At 46.3% G+C, this 15,101-nt stretch overlaps 1 protein-coding gene across 3 annotated transcripts in view; it reads right to left on the bottom strand.

Annotated features, from left to right (window-relative positions):
* Positions 1 to 15,101, bottom strand: part of ap3b1a (adaptor related protein complex 3 subunit beta 1a) — a 52,223-nt gene that overhangs the window by 21,638 nt on the left and 15,484 nt on the right. For 2 of the 3 annotated variants that reach the window (XM_056587933.1, XM_056587934.1), the window contains exons 8-22: positions 13,726 to 13,881; positions 12,235 to 12,332; positions 11,512 to 11,566; positions 11,365 to 11,436; positions 11,216 to 11,278; positions 10,552 to 10,684; positions 10,228 to 10,337; positions 8,645 to 8,821; positions 7,917 to 8,103; positions 6,389 to 6,519; positions 5,825 to 5,996; positions 5,331 to 5,487; positions 3,608 to 3,728; positions 1,195 to 1,243; positions 757 to 860 (exon numbers count right to left, since the gene is read on the bottom strand). In XM_056587933.1, coding sequence (XP_056443908.1) covers positions 757 to 860; positions 1,195 to 1,243; positions 3,608 to 3,728; positions 5,331 to 5,487; positions 5,825 to 5,996; positions 6,389 to 6,519; positions 7,917 to 8,103; positions 8,645 to 8,821; positions 10,228 to 10,337; positions 10,552 to 10,684; positions 11,216 to 11,278; positions 11,365 to 11,436; positions 11,512 to 11,566; positions 12,235 to 12,332; positions 13,726 to 13,881 — 1,785 coding nt within the window. Of the gene's footprint in view, positions 1 to 756; positions 861 to 1,194; positions 1,244 to 3,607; positions 3,729 to 5,330; positions 5,488 to 5,824; positions 6,000 to 6,388; positions 6,520 to 7,916; positions 8,104 to 8,644; positions 8,822 to 10,227; positions 10,338 to 10,551; positions 10,685 to 11,215; positions 11,279 to 11,364; positions 11,437 to 11,511; positions 11,567 to 12,234; positions 12,333 to 13,725; positions 13,882 to 15,101 lie in introns of all 3 variants that reach the window. The other variant, XM_056587932.1, reaches the window with a different exon arrangement.

Here is a 15,101-nt window from a genome sequence, read left to right as displayed (position 1 = left end):
TTTGCTCCTATGGGAAAACAAGACCGCACACAAGGAGAAAGAAGCTGTCAACGGCAGAAAGGTCAACCATCACGTATACACACGGCGACGACGCAGGGGACCCGACAGCTGACAGAGAGGGATGGAAGGTGACAGAGAGGGAGACTGAGAGAGGGAGAGAGAGACAGGAAGAAAGAGAGAGAGAGAGAGAGAGAGGAAGACAGAGACAGAGAGGGAGAGAGAGAGGGAGAGAGAGACATGAAGAAAGAGAGAGAGAGAGAGGAAGACAGAGACATAGAGGGAGAGAGAGGGACAGAGAGAGGGAGAGACACACACACACAGACAGACAGAGACACACAAACAGATAAAGACACACAGACAGCCAGACACACACACAAAGATAGAGTCAGACTATAACTAATGAAGGGGAAACGGGCAGGGATGCCGGTTATAAATACGAGGATAAGGGCGGAAAAGGTCAATAGCAGTGACGCTCCACCAGGGAGAGAGAGAGAGCTAATTTCAGCACTTCATATGTAACCTGTTCACTATCACTGCCCCCACACACACACACACACACACACACACACACACACACACACACACACACACACACACACACACACACACACACACACACACACACACACACACACACACACACACACACACACACACACACACACAAACTGTTGGAGAAAATGGTTATTTCTTTTATCTCTCACATGTGCTTGAATATGGTGCACGGACCGAAATGCCAGCAGACGAGACACACACCTGCATTGGGGAGGATACGCTGGAGAGAGACAGTCCCTCCAGGTCTGACAGCAGACTGGGGGAGTACGCTGAGGCCTTGGGTGTGGTCGGGGCGGATGGAGCCACTGCAAGAGACGAACAACACCAGCCGTAATCATCCTTCTGCACTCATCACAACAACAATAGTTTGACTTCTCACTGACAATCACTGTTTCCGCCGTGAGCGACAAACCCAAGTGTTTTGTTTACTCTCATTATACTTCTGATTTGATTCAATTGGAAATATATTCCCGATTTGTGCTCTTTATGTCTTCAGCTGATGTGGAGGTTTGTTATTGTTGAGGGTGATGCTGCACGCAGCGTGTCTCTGTGGAGGCACACCGACCAACTCTCTGTCCACCGCGTCGCTTGGAAAACCGACCGGCGAAACGTGGGAACAGGAGGAGCTCCTCAACTCACCGTCATCCAGATCCAGCAGAGACACCTCCTTCGGGGGCCGCTCGTGCACCTGCAAAATAAAACCACACCAGTAACTCACCAGTAAGCCCCCAGCATCACCAGCAGCCTGACGGAGCCCGGCGGCGGCGCCAGGGGGCCCGACAGCGTGACGGCTGAAAGAGACGACGACGACTGACGGACGGGCCGGCGGGCTGAAACTGTTTGGAGTGTGGTGTTGGGTGTGCGTGCGAGACGTTTCAATCCCACTGACAGCTGGCGGTGTGGCGGTGTGGCGGTGTGGCGCCGCCCGCCCTCCAGGAGAAGGTGCTGAGCGTACACACGGGGGATCTGCGTCGCCACGTCACCTCCGATACGGGCCGGGCCGCGGAGACGGGGTCAGGCCTGTCACGCTTCTGACTCGTAGGGATTGCGACAAATGCACCCTAGTGCCTCGCAACCACCCCGCATGGTAATCCATTCAAACACGCACTAGCACACCCAAGCCATTTACACGGGGTCTTTGCTCTGCACGCGAGTCCCACCAGCCACACAGCTTCATTCCATCAGGCAGAGGAGGGAGCGGAACATTCCCCTCTGCTGACGGAGGCTGGGGGGGAACCGGGATGTACTGTACGGCGCAGGGAAGACAACGTACAGTAAGAGTTTATCATGGCCTGCATCTGATCAGTGCTGTTGGGACTGATGCATGTTGGAGATAATGGAGACCAGGTTGAAGGTTAAGATGGGCGAGGGAGGAGATATGACACACAAGAGAGAGAGAGAGAGAGAGAGAGAGAGAGAGAGAGAGAGAGAGAGAGAGAGAGAGAGAGAGAGAGAGAGAGAGAGAGAGAGAGAGAGAGAGAGAGAGAGAGAGAGAGAGAGAGAGAGAGAGAGAGAGAGAGAGAGAGAGAGAGAGAGAGAGAGAGAGAGAGAGAGAGAGAGAGAGAGAGAGAGAACTGGCAGAAAGAAATGCATAATTCATGCTGAATGCCGAAATGACAAAATGTATGAAATGGGAATTTCATCATGCAGAACGTGGGATGGATAAAGGTGTGTGTGTGTGACGGGGAGTTTGATGTGAAGTAGGACCGAGTGAGATATAGGTTTGCAACGGACAGAGCCAAAACATTTAGCGGAGAGTTGCATCAAAATAACAATTTACAAGACAGGATCTGCATTTTAATTTACCAATAAGTGTGTACCAAGGAGATTATTGAGAGGTAAATGTTGTGTGAATCAGAAGAAAAAGGAAAAATATGTGCAATATTATATTGGATGATACATACTCTTACGATAAAATAAGTTTTACCATTACACCTAGATTTGCATTTGCTATTTAAAAAGTAATGTAACTGAATATTGAGTTTAATCACAACAGTTACTAGTCCACTGCCAACAGGGCTCTTACAATTATTAAATAAAAAGTGCATAAATACATCAGCACTGTTGGGAGGAGCCTTGTAAAGCAGAAACAGCATTTCAGTGTCTGACTCTCTATAATCGTTACTTGCAATGCAGTAAAGATTGAATTAAGTTGCAATTTTGTCGTCAATATCGACCTGAGAAGGATGAAGTGGTTGCATGTGTCGACCGGTTTGATAATGGAGGTAAACAGTGGCAGAATGACAGTGGCAGAATTATAGTCGAGTAGGTAGAGTAGGTAACATCCAATATAATTTTCTTCTGATTCACACAACATATACCTCTCAATAATCTCCTTGGTACACAATTATTGGTAAATTAAAATGCAGATCTTGTCTTGTAAATTATTATTTTGATGCAACTCTCCGCTAAATGTTTTGGCTCTGTCCGTTGCAAACCTTTATCTCACTCGGTCCTACTTCACATCAAACTCCCCGTCACACACGCACACATCAATAATAGGCGATAACTCATGTCAGTCAACCGCAAAAACAGCGAAGCAAAGCATTAAGCCTCCTTCGTAGTAAAGCAGAATTAAACCTCCTTTATAGTGGTGGGTGAACACGCAAGCCGGCTGGGTATATACGGCGTTTGGATGCTTACCGCAAGTCCACAGCAATGCTACACCGAGCGGGACTATACGTTTCCCCGTACATGGTCCTTACTGTTAAATGGTAAATGGACTGTATTATACAGCGCATTTCTAACCAGTGGCCACTCAAAGCTCTTTAAAATATTGCCATACATTCACCCATTCATTCACACACCGACGGCGGGTCAGCCATGCAAGGCAACAGCCAGCTCTCATCAGGAGCAGTCAGGGTGAGGCGTCTTGCTCAGGGACACCTCGACACTAAGCTAGGAGGAGCCAGAGATTGTACTGGCAACCTTCCGGTTACCAGCCAACGCCGCCCTACCTCCTGAGCCACAAGCCACCCCTGTTGAACTGTGAAGCCCGCTGGATCTCAGTGCGGACATCACCGGACGGCTGGGTCCTCTGTGAAACGCTCACCTTAGGTTTGGACCTGCTGGAGCTCTTCTTCTGCTCTGTGTCCGAGTCCGAGTCTGAGGAGGAGGAGGAGGAGCCGTCCTCTGAAGAGCTGCTGACCATGTTGTTGTTCTCCTCAGACTCGCTGGAGAGGAAACACAGGAAGCACAATGAGGGCTTGAGGTTGCTCTGGGTGCCAAGCCTGTACCTGCAGCCTACCTGGAGGCCTCCCCAACCAGAAGGTTCCCTGTTCCACACTTTGAAAGAAAGCCCAGACCACACAGCCAAGCTACAGCACTAAGCAATGCTTGAGGACATTGAAAGGGTTTTGGGGATATTTAACAAACAATTTGTAACTGAGAAAGCCACTTTAAGAGAATATATTAAAATTCAAAACACTATCTTTTTAGACAAAGTGAGAACTTCAACTTTGCTGGTTCAAACAGCAACTATCAATATGCTTTTGTTTTGCCAAGTTAATTGACTGTTGCGTTCCCCTCCCCCCACCACCATCTCTTCCACTTGCTCCGTCTCTTCAATTTGTCCCCATAATGAGTGTTTACTCCGGCTGCCTGCTCTCCTCAGCTGTTCAATTAATGAGGAGAATTGTGACGGTAGCTGGCTTTTTAACTTGGGAGATGATGAAAAGCCAGTATTAATTTGGCCTACAGATTTCATTTGCTGGGAACAGGAGAAAGCGATATAAATCACGGTGGGCATGATTAGGCCCTGCCTGGAATGACTGGGCCGTAATGAGGGCATTATGCTGCGTTTGTTGTGGAAGCGCTGGGGTAAGCCACTCTAATTACTCACTGTGTATGCGCGCCCGCGTGCGTGCGTGTGTCTATCTCAATGTGCACAAGTCTCAAAGTGCACAAGTTTCTATGTGCATGGCGTGCCTTTGTGCGTGTATCTTTTGAGCATGCACATCTCATTGTGTACCTGAGCACGAGTGTCAGTGTATGGTGGTCGTGCGTGTGCCTTTGTGTGTGCCTATGTGTGTGTGTTTGTAAGCAGTGGTGTGAGTGGCTCTAATGAAACCCTCTAATTGAGGGAACAGGGTCATCTGAGGGGCTGGGGAGCAGGAACGTTTGCTGTGAGCTGTGTTCATCAGCAGATCAAGTACTGTCGATGAAAAAGTGTGTAGAGTGTGATCATAGCCGATATTAATGACTCAAATCTCATTTATCGGGAACACCAGACTGCTAAATGACCAATCAGAAGTCATTATCCATTAGCTATGTAAATGCAGCTTGCTCTACTGGAGGGAAAGGCCCGTTAGTTTGCTCGTTAATGGAACTCGAGCAAATGATATTCCAGCAGAACGGCCAGCCAAGCACAATGTGTGTGTGTGAGAGTGAGTGAGTGAGAAATTGAAATATCTGAGGAATTAACAGAATAAAACAACGAGAGACGCCCACACAAAGTACAGGCAGCACGGTACCCAGGGAAAACAGAGTGTATTTAAAGCAGTCCATGTTGCCATAGAGAACCTTGTCTCCTCTCGTGTCACACCGAATACAAAATGGCTGAAGAGGCGAGCAGATGGAGGCGTTGCGTTATTGGCTCTGCGTAGCGCCGCTCACGTTCGCTCGCAGCGAGTACCACAAACGCACACCTGTTATAATTAGCAGAGCCTGTCTGTGAGGCGAGAGAAACTAAACGGGTGACATCTGGATGCGCTGAGTTACCGTGTGTGGGTGGGTGGGGGGGGGGTCTCAAGACACCGAGGTGATCTACCGCGTACCTGTTGACAGCTTTCGACTTGGCTTTGGAATCAGTGTTTTTCTTATTCTTCTCCTTCTTCTGGTCCGTTTCGGACTCACTGGACCCCTCCCCTGATTGGCTGGAACTCTTTGGCGACTCGTCGCTCGTCTCCTCGTCGCTTTCCTCGGAGCCTGAGCCTGAGACAACACACAAGTTCAATGTGTACACAAATTGACACTAAATATATTAGTGTAGACACTTTATACCATTGCAAAACAGCCCTTCACCACTGGGCTCATCGAGGTCTGGAAGGTCTGCCGAGGTCTGTTTGTTGCGGAGGAACAGTCAACCTCACCTTGCAGCCGATTGGATGAGCTCTAGCCAGTCACATCCCACCACCACCATGGTGCATACAGAAGTTGTGCATTTCCATGAGCACACGTTATTGCTTTAATTGTTAACGTTTTCATTGAATTTAAAACTTCAACGTGGGCTGGACACTTAAAGAAACACAGGAATATTAATGTTTCTCACCTTCACTACTGCTGCTGCTGCTGCTGCTGCTGCTGTCGTTGCTGCTGCTGCTGCTGTTCTTGGATCCTTTGCGGTCCACCTGCTCGCCCTCGGAGTCAGAGTAGAACTTGTCCTCTGACTTGGCTGACTTGGCCGGCTTGGACTTCCCCACGGTGGGCACCCACTCATTCACCTGCTGCACCACACAAGAGGAGACCCATAACAAGAGTCCCCCGAGTAGGAGTAGACCAACTGTGTGTTAATGGGTGAGATAAAGTCCAACAGCAATACGATTTTAAAAGCAACCCTAATTGTTGGAAGGGAAAATTACTGTTACCATAGATAATTCTATTGAATTGGTTAAGAAAAACACCCAAACGAGTGGCCATGTTGTTCTCAAACATAACATACTGAACTTGCATCATTCATTTATTTCAACCAAACAGTAAAGAAAGCACCGTGAAGTAAATAGGTTTTACATATAACCCAGTAATAACAATAGTCTGAACACTAAGACCACAGCTATGTATCGGATCCATGTGAAGTGCATATAATGAGACCAAGCATTAGTGGGCCCCCCAGTACCGGCTCGATGACCTCCACGTTCCTCACGGACTGGTCCGGAGCAACCGCTGGCCAATCAGAGAGCTCCTGGTAGCCCGACGCTTTGAGGTTGAGGCTGTGGGACAGCGTTCCCAGCTGGTAGCGATCGCGGTCTGAAGGGGACAGGAGGCGGAGGAATCGGCTCAGACACATCAGCGGGAAGGTTTAGGAGTTATTGATGGAGGACGCAATGGAGTGGATGAGAAACAGAGAGATAAATAAAAGTCTGTGAAGGTTACTTCAGTTATTAGCATTCAAAATGTGGCTTAATGTCATCAACCCAACAAAGAGCTCTTTAGCACAAGGTCTACGCATCCTCTCCCAATTTACACTATTAATTACATGGGCTTCAGGTGGTATGTGTGTGTGTGTGTGTGTGTGTGTGTGTGTTGTCAATGTGCAGTCGGAGCTTTGTTCTCAAAACTGTGCTTCACTTCTAAAAAAACTAAACCCTAAATTGTGAATATTAAAAATGACAGGGACTGTTAACGCCTTGCATAAACAGCCAGTTGGTGCAAAACAGCCTCAGAATGTTAATGTATTGCAACACTTATTCGGCCGAAATTGTTTCAAGGAGAGGGAGGGAGGGAGGTAGGGAAAGGGGGATGGAGAGGGGGGGAGAGAGAGAGTGAGGGAGAGGGTGAGGGAGAGGGAGAAAGAGGGAGAATGAGAAAAGGTTACCGTTAACAGAGTAATTTGCCCATCTCATTAGTCCTAGGTAAAGACAGACGACCCCTGTGCCCTAGAGAGAGCTAGTCACAGCAGAATGATAAAACCACGGGTTCTGTATTCTCCATTGTCCCTCTCCCGCTGAATTAACATAACTCCACCGAGAGAAGAGGTCCAGTTGACATGGGTGTCACGCAGATACTCTTAATGTAGGGGGAGCGGGAACTCATTCCACCATTGTTGTTATCTTGTCATTGAGAGGATGCTATATTACTGCCATACAGGAGCACATTTGTTAGCATGCTGTTGTTGACACGGGAAAACAGTGAGAAATAATTAAAAAGGCAAAGACATTTTGTCATTGAGAGGAAGTAATTTTTGTTTGAAAAGACAAAAGCATGGGTGGAACGTTCTTGCTGATGTCAGGACCGCAGAGTCGCTGACCAGCTTTCGCAAAAGACTCAAGACTCAATTGTAAAGACTTGCCCTAGACTCTGCATGGCCACGTCCTGGCATTTAATATAAGCACTTATTGTATGAGGTACGTCCTGGCACTCCATAACATTTACTGAGTTATGTTGAATCTTATCCTAGCTATCTTTGTTGCGAATGGGTCAACTTAGCGATTGGAAGTGCTTTGTACTCTTTGAACATCCTTACGATTCCGACCGATATATTGTTGTTTCTCCTTCTTCGGACATATTTATTGTAAGTCGCTTTAGATAAAACCGTCTCTGAATGCCCTTATTGTAAATGTAAATGTCGTAGGTCGGTGTACCTTATGGAGCAAAGGTAAACGGAGAAGCTTCCGTCGTTGTGAGGGAGGTTCAGGCAGTTATACCTTTGAAGGCCGACTGCAACAGTGGCGCCGGCTTGGGGGCCAGCAGGATGCGGCGTGCGTATTTGCTGAGCGCTCCGCTCTTTTCGTTGGGCACGATCAGCTGGCGTATGAAGCGTGTGCGGTCGCGGATGTCGTAGTTCTGGTCGTACTTCCCCAGGTTCAGGATGTACTGGGTCAGCAGCTTGGTCTGTCGGATTGGAGAAACATTTTAAAGATCCCATATCATGTTTTTTTCGTGTTAATAATTGCATTTGCCAAGCCTGTATGTTAAAAATACCTGTTCATATTCTCACACTTTTCAGTTCTGCAAAACCAATTTTAGCTTATTTCAAAAACTCTCTGTTTTGTATCATGTTGCCTTAAGGCCCCCCTCCCGAGTAGCTTTTTTCTAGCTTAGCAGACGCAAAACATGTATACGAACGTCATATACAGGGTGGCACATAACTTTTTAAGTGAGTTACTCAGGTGAGTTAGGGGAGATAGTGATGGTACTCTCCCCACAAATAGCCCCACATGTACCATCTGATCTTATGAAACTTACCCAGTTTCACAACGGAGATTCCACTTTAATACACAACTTCTTAAGCACAGCAGTGTTTTTTGCGCCACCTTTTTTTTATAAAACTGCAGCAGCTTGACCACAGAGCGTTTGAAAATCTCACAGTAAGGAATGTTGCAATCAGCTGATTTTGCGCAGTTCCCCCTAGGGTCCCTCTGGGGTCCCTCACCTGTTTGGAGTTGGTCAGGTAGAGTTTGGCGGCCAGGTTGACGATCTGCAGCTTGACGATGTCCTCCTCCGACGTGAAGCTCTTGGCCATCTTGCGGAGGACGTCGGGGGCGATCTTGGGCACCCTCTCGCAGTACTCCCCGATCAGCCACAGGATGCTGGCCCGGGCCATCGCCACCTAGCCTCCCGCAGAGGGGAGCACACATGTTCAGCCGCTTGGAGGTTATTTTAAGTTCAGTAATGAGCTGATGCTTTTAAAGATCCCAAATCATGCCTTTTTAGGGTTGATAATTGCATTTGGGGGTACAACTAGAACAGGGTTAAGAAATACCCCACACTGTTCATTTCTACCAAACCAATTTCAGCGTCTTACAAAAACGTTCTGATTTGTATCATGTTGCTTTAAGCCCCCCCTCCCGAGTAGCCCAGTCTGCTGTGATTGGTTGAACGCTTTGCACGTGTGTCTGCAAATTCACACCCCAGAGAAATTGTTAACATTGTGGGTAACCAGGAGGCGACTGCAATGCCCACTGCACAGTCTGATGGCACACTATTATGGGAGAAAAGTTTGAGCGCTAACAGGCTGTATCACCCATTTATTGGGGGCCGTCCTCGGGGGGCGTGAATACTCCCCCTGGCTCTGACGTAGTTTTTCTAGCTTAGGAGACGTTAAACATGTATAAATACGTCATACATACGTCATATAACAGTCAAAAGTAAAAAGGAAGAAAGGAAAAGTCGCAAGAGCATGATGATCACCCCCAAGTGACTTGCAGAGAATCCAGGTCCTGTGGTCATTAGATAGCAGATAGGGGAGGCTGTGCACAATGGGTTAGGGTTAGGGTTGTCTCACCCAGAACTTTTAGCTGGGACCCAAACACCCTAGCCACTAGACCCCTAGTATGTATCAATGTACCAAATAGAAAATGGTGTTCGCAAACAAAATGGCAAAATGGCAAACTTTCCCAAAGTGCCCTAACAGACCACTGCCTGCCCGCAATACAGACCTACTGAGTTGTGACGGATTTTGTGCATTAGTAGGACCCTTTAAGCAGGGGATACAAGGACAGAGATCCAAGTCCGCTCCTGGCCTCATTAAACCAACAACTGCAGAGCCAGCTTCCGCAAGACTCAAGACGCACTTGTTCAGAGTTCACCGAGACTCTGCATAGCCACCCCTTGTCCCACCTCTCCTAGTTATTGTATGTTGTACGTTCTAGCACTTAACTAACGCACTTATTTTATGTCATACTTAGGTATATAACTTAGTTGTGTGGCATCTTATCCTAACTATCTTTGTTGTATACGGGGAATGGGAATCTATTGTAAGTGCTTGGCACTTGGTTAAACAAACAGCTTTTATTGAAAGCGGCTTACAATAAGTACATTTGCCAGAAGAAGGTGAAACAATATATCGCTGTCGGTACAGTAAGGATGTTTGTGGATTCAAGTGCCAAGCACTTACAATAGTTTCCCATTCCCATTGCTAATGCCCCTTTCGAGATCACCGTATTCGTCTGCAGGTCACTAGCCTATGAGAACACACCCGTTTAGAGTCTCTAGCTCTAGGCCTGCACATTGTACCGTGATCTTGTCAAAGAGCTTGGCCATGTGCTTGATGATTTCACTGTGCTGGGTGGGTTGGGTCTGCAGGAGCTTCTTGATCACCACCACACTCTCCGCCACCACCGTCTCTGTGGAAACAGCACAGAGTGTCTCAAAACACACACACACACACACACACACACACACACACACACACACACACACACACACACACACACACACACACACACACACACACACACACACACACACACACACACACCCGCAGAGATCTTCACAGAACAAACACACACACAAATTACGACAGGACCTTGATAATAAACTAAGTGTGTTGGACGGTACCGTCTCGGTTGGAGAGCAGCAGCACCAGGCCATTGAGACAGGTGTCTGTGACCTCAGAGATGTTGGTGGCACACCTGCCGATGGCCTGAATGGTGGCGGCAGCAAACGCTTTGTCCTGGCTCTTCACATAGGTCTGGAGGGAGAGGGGTTAGCACTGAGAAGGAGCATCTGCAATGTTCTGGGGGAGACGGCACAGAGCCTGGGCAGGAAACCAACCACTGCCAGGCTTGGGTCGGCATGTAGCTCAGGACTAGTGCAGGTTGGCTGGTAACCGTAAAGGTTGCTAGTTCGATACCCGGTTCCTACAAGCCAGGGAAGAGTGTTGAGGTGTCCTTGAGCAAGACATCTCACCCTGACTACTCCTGACGAGCTGGCTGTCGCCTTGCGTGGTTCGAACCGCAGTCGGTGTGTGAATATGTGCATGAATTGGTGAATGTGAGGAAATATTGTAAAGCGCTTTGAGTGGCCACTGGTTAGAAAAGCGCTGTGTAAATGCCCCATGTCCATTTACCATCAACAACAACTAAAAAGTGTAAATCTTTCAATCTTTCTGATTTGTGAGGCCAGATGAATAACCAATCGCTAACCCTACAGTGGGAATGTATGCTGGTCATGATACAAAATATGAATAAAAGACGAATTACATTTATAAACCGAGACGAACCTGGAATTCTCTCAGAATGGTGGATATGTTTGCCTCGTTCGCCAGGTTGGTGAGAATCTCCAGCTGAGGAGCGAAAACACAGGATTTAAAATATTAATTTCAAACTAAACTCTATTTGTCACAACAGCTCTATGGCCGTGTTGAGCTACCTTCAGTGTTTTGATGTGCGTGGGGTCTGTTGATCTCACGTAGAAGCTCTTCATGTAGGGTTCAAACATGCCCTGGGTGGGGGAGACACATCGTGTTATACGTGACAGGATTCAAATCGTCTGGTACTCTCTGTAGTGACATCTTACCTTCCTCTGGATCGACATGGTGGCAATGTTTTGCAGCACCACGTACTGCACCTCTCTGGAGAGAAAAAAGACACGTCTTTATGACTCCATTATTCACCCACTAGTCATCCAGCAGACACACTCATCAAAGACAATCCTCGTTATAAATGCGGCTCACAATCAGGTTAAGTTTCTTTCTTTTTTTTTTTAAGATTTATTTTTGCTTTTTTACGCTTTATGCTAGATTGAGATAGACAGAAAGGTATGGGAGAGAGAGGGGAGGACATAGAGAAAAGGAACACGGACAGGAATCGAACCCGGGTCGCTGCGATCAGGACTGGGCCTTAATGGTATGCGGCCCCCCAAGTTCTGTTAATTGACTGCATTTACATGCCAAAAACTGTAAAGCTCTACCAAATGAAAGGATCTATATGTAACAAAATGACTGCACTAAGTCTAAAAATGACAACTATAGGTCATCAGAGAATAAGGAAACAAAGTGGAGAAACAAGCCTCTCTGCCAACAATGCTATAGCCAGCCGGTTCTGGTTTGTATCGGCCTGTACGAGTCACCATTCTCCCAGTCCCCTTTAGGTGGTTTACCATTCCATGAGAATAATACGGTGGGTTCCTGGTATCTGTAGATTTATGTCTGTTAAATATGGACTATTGCATCCATCAGTTGGAAGTATTTGTTGGCCTTCAGTGCAGTGTAGAGCTGAGACAAGGTGGTATGAATCCTACCTGTGGCTTCTGAGCAGTCTGACCAGGGACTTGGTGACAGCGCTGACTTCGTGCGTCGGTGCAAGGTGCCAGTAGAGCTGGGCCACGGCCATCACCACCTGAAAGACCCCAAGGCTTTAGTGATGATGTCATTCACAAAGACCCCAGCATAAGACTTTGGTAATGATGTCACTCAGAATGACCCCAGGAGAAGATACTAGTGATGATGTCATTCACAAAGACCCCAGCATAAGACTTTGGTAATGATGTCACTCAGAATGACCCCAGGAGAAGATACTAGTGATGATGTCATTCACAAAGACCCCAGCATAAGACTTTGGTAATGATGTCACTCAGAATGACCCCAGGAGAAGATACTAGTGATGATGTCATTCACAAAGACCCCAGCATAAGACTTTAGGGATGATGCTCAATATTTGCTATTGTTGTCGTTGTTGCATGATTTCACTGTCAATATACAATTCTAAACTTGGTTTATGAATTCCAATCTAGAAAAATAAAACATTATAGGTATAGTGAGTATAGACAAAATAAGAAAAAAAATCTTAAACCCAACTGATCTCTGAAATGTTTCTCGGAGCCCCTCTAAAAAGGCACCTCTGATTCCCCAGAGAACCTTCAAAAATAAAATAAATAAAAATAAACCTGGCACGACGGAAAAGGATGTGTGCACAGCAGCCATCATACTGATGTGATCCAGCCTCTCTATTAAGATGGAGCACATGGCCACGTTTTCTCCACAGGCAAGCGGTGTTTTTAATCAAAACTTTGTATTTGGGGGCATTTGTCCTCCAGCTGCCGCACAGCGACAGAGACCTTGAGGCCCCTGGTGATGGAGTTCTGCTCCCACTCCATTTTCCTCTCAGCTTTTTTATATCCCTGCATCCATCCGTCCATCCAGCCTTCAGATGCATTAGGCTGCTACAGTATACGTGTTGGTAGTGTGTGTGTGTGTGTGTGTGTGTGTGTGTGTGTGTGTGTGTGTGTGTGTGTGTGTGTGTGTGTGTGTGTGTGTGTGTGTGTGTGTGACAACATAGACCAGCGTCTCCATTAGTCACCCACAAGGTCTTAGTGTTTAAGTTATGAACACATGTCTGCATGCTGAAAATGGTGAGGAACCAATCCGAATGATGCTTTTCCTTAACCAACACAAATGATGCCTTCAATGTGTTGTGTACATTGAAGACCAAATATTCACCCTTGTTCAATTCCAGTATTCCCTCCAAACATCACAATGCTCTGTATGTACTCGGAAAGGAGCATTATTTCTAAAGATGCTCCCAGATACACTGACCAACCACACGCCAAGTATGTCTACTCCTTGACAGACATTGTACCCACAACATTCTTCAGAGTAGCGTTCTAGAAACATCTTCACCAACAGAATGTCCACTTCTTTCTCCATAGTCTTACTTCCTTAGCAATGCTATTTAATGTTAAGCAATGTGATGAAAGCAGAGAGCAGAGTACGTGATGTTGCTGTGTACTCACTGCAGTGTTCCTGCTCTGCAGAAGCGGCTTGGTGTTGCGCAGCAGCAGTCGGTGGTCTGGGTCCATCATGTAGGGCTTGGTCTCCGTCTCGTCTCTCTTCTCCTCCGAATCAGAGTCGTAGAAGGCCTTCTCGTTGTTCTCATCAAATGAGACACCCTGAAAGCCAGCGAGATGGAGATCATCCTCTTGGACAAACAGATCATGATGTAAGTAGCCTGCACACAATATAAACAAGACTGAAATACTTTCAAACTTTGAATTCAACTTCATTATTCATTACAATTATTTTCGGTTTAACAAAATAAACTAGAAAATACATTTCCTGCAGAAAATGTGGTGAGTGCTGTAGTACAAAGTGAGGTTGAAAATATTTTTTAATGAAGCCACATAGATTAAGACATAAAGAAACATTTAATGGCTTAAATCAAGTGAAGGGATTTGAACAAAAGTTCAAAAGTCTAATTGGAGTATACAATGTAAACATTCAGACCATTTAAGAAAATGTAAATGGTTGGAAACAAATAAAGTGACAGCTGAATGAAAAGCGCAAAGCATTGCTTAAAATGAGGTAATGTAAAATGAATTGAACTGAAGAATCTGAAAGGTCAAATGTATTGCCCTGCACTGCTGGTGTGTGTGTTAGACGTGTGTGTGTGTGTGTGTGTGTGTGTGTCAGACGTGTGGGTGTGTGTGTCAGACGTGTGGGTGTGTGTGTCAGACGTGTGGGTGCGTGTGTTAGACGTGTGTGCGTGCGTGTGTTAGACGTGTGTGTGTGTGTGTGTGTGTGTGTGTGTGTGTGTGTGTGTGTGTGTGTGTGTGTGTTTCTTTAAGAGAATAGCGAGCCGGTGCGTGATTAAAAGTAGCCCAATAGAGCGGGAAAAACAGCCCAATCTGGCAACACTGCCTGAACGTCCTCCAAAAGTAGCCACTTCTAGCGGGAAAAAAACACCCAATCTGGCAACACTGCTGAACGTCCTCACGCTCCAGCGTCAACGTAAATCAATGAGACCAATTGAAAACGAAGCCGGTATGAAACTAAAACTGTGATACTGAATAATGTTTAAATAATATTGAAATTTCGTTTGGAAGTGTATAGATTTGTTAAATGGTTTGAAAAGTATAAAATATTTAAAATATCTGAAAAGGAGCGCGCGATTCCAAGCTATTCTGAACATTTTAAAATTTGAATGGAGTCTCTAGGTGAAAAATTGAGGAAGGAGATAGGTCCCAAAGTTTGCAGAGAATAATAAATGGGAAAGAAATTTAGAATAAAACGTATATAGAACAATAGTTGAGCGCTGCATGCAGCACTCACCTAACAAGAAAAAAAAAGTCTTGGTTCAATCTTTTTTATTATATTTTACTATTGACTAGCC

This window comes from Gadus chalcogrammus, chromosome 4, assembly GCF_026213295.1.
Source record: "Gadus chalcogrammus isolate NIFS_2021 chromosome 4, NIFS_Gcha_1.0, whole genome shotgun sequence".
NCBI lineage: Eukaryota > Metazoa > Chordata > Actinopteri > Gadiformes > Gadidae > Gadus > Gadus chalcogrammus.
The sequence above is the reverse complement of the archived record's forward strand: the minus strand, read 5'-3'. Positions and strand labels throughout refer to the sequence as shown.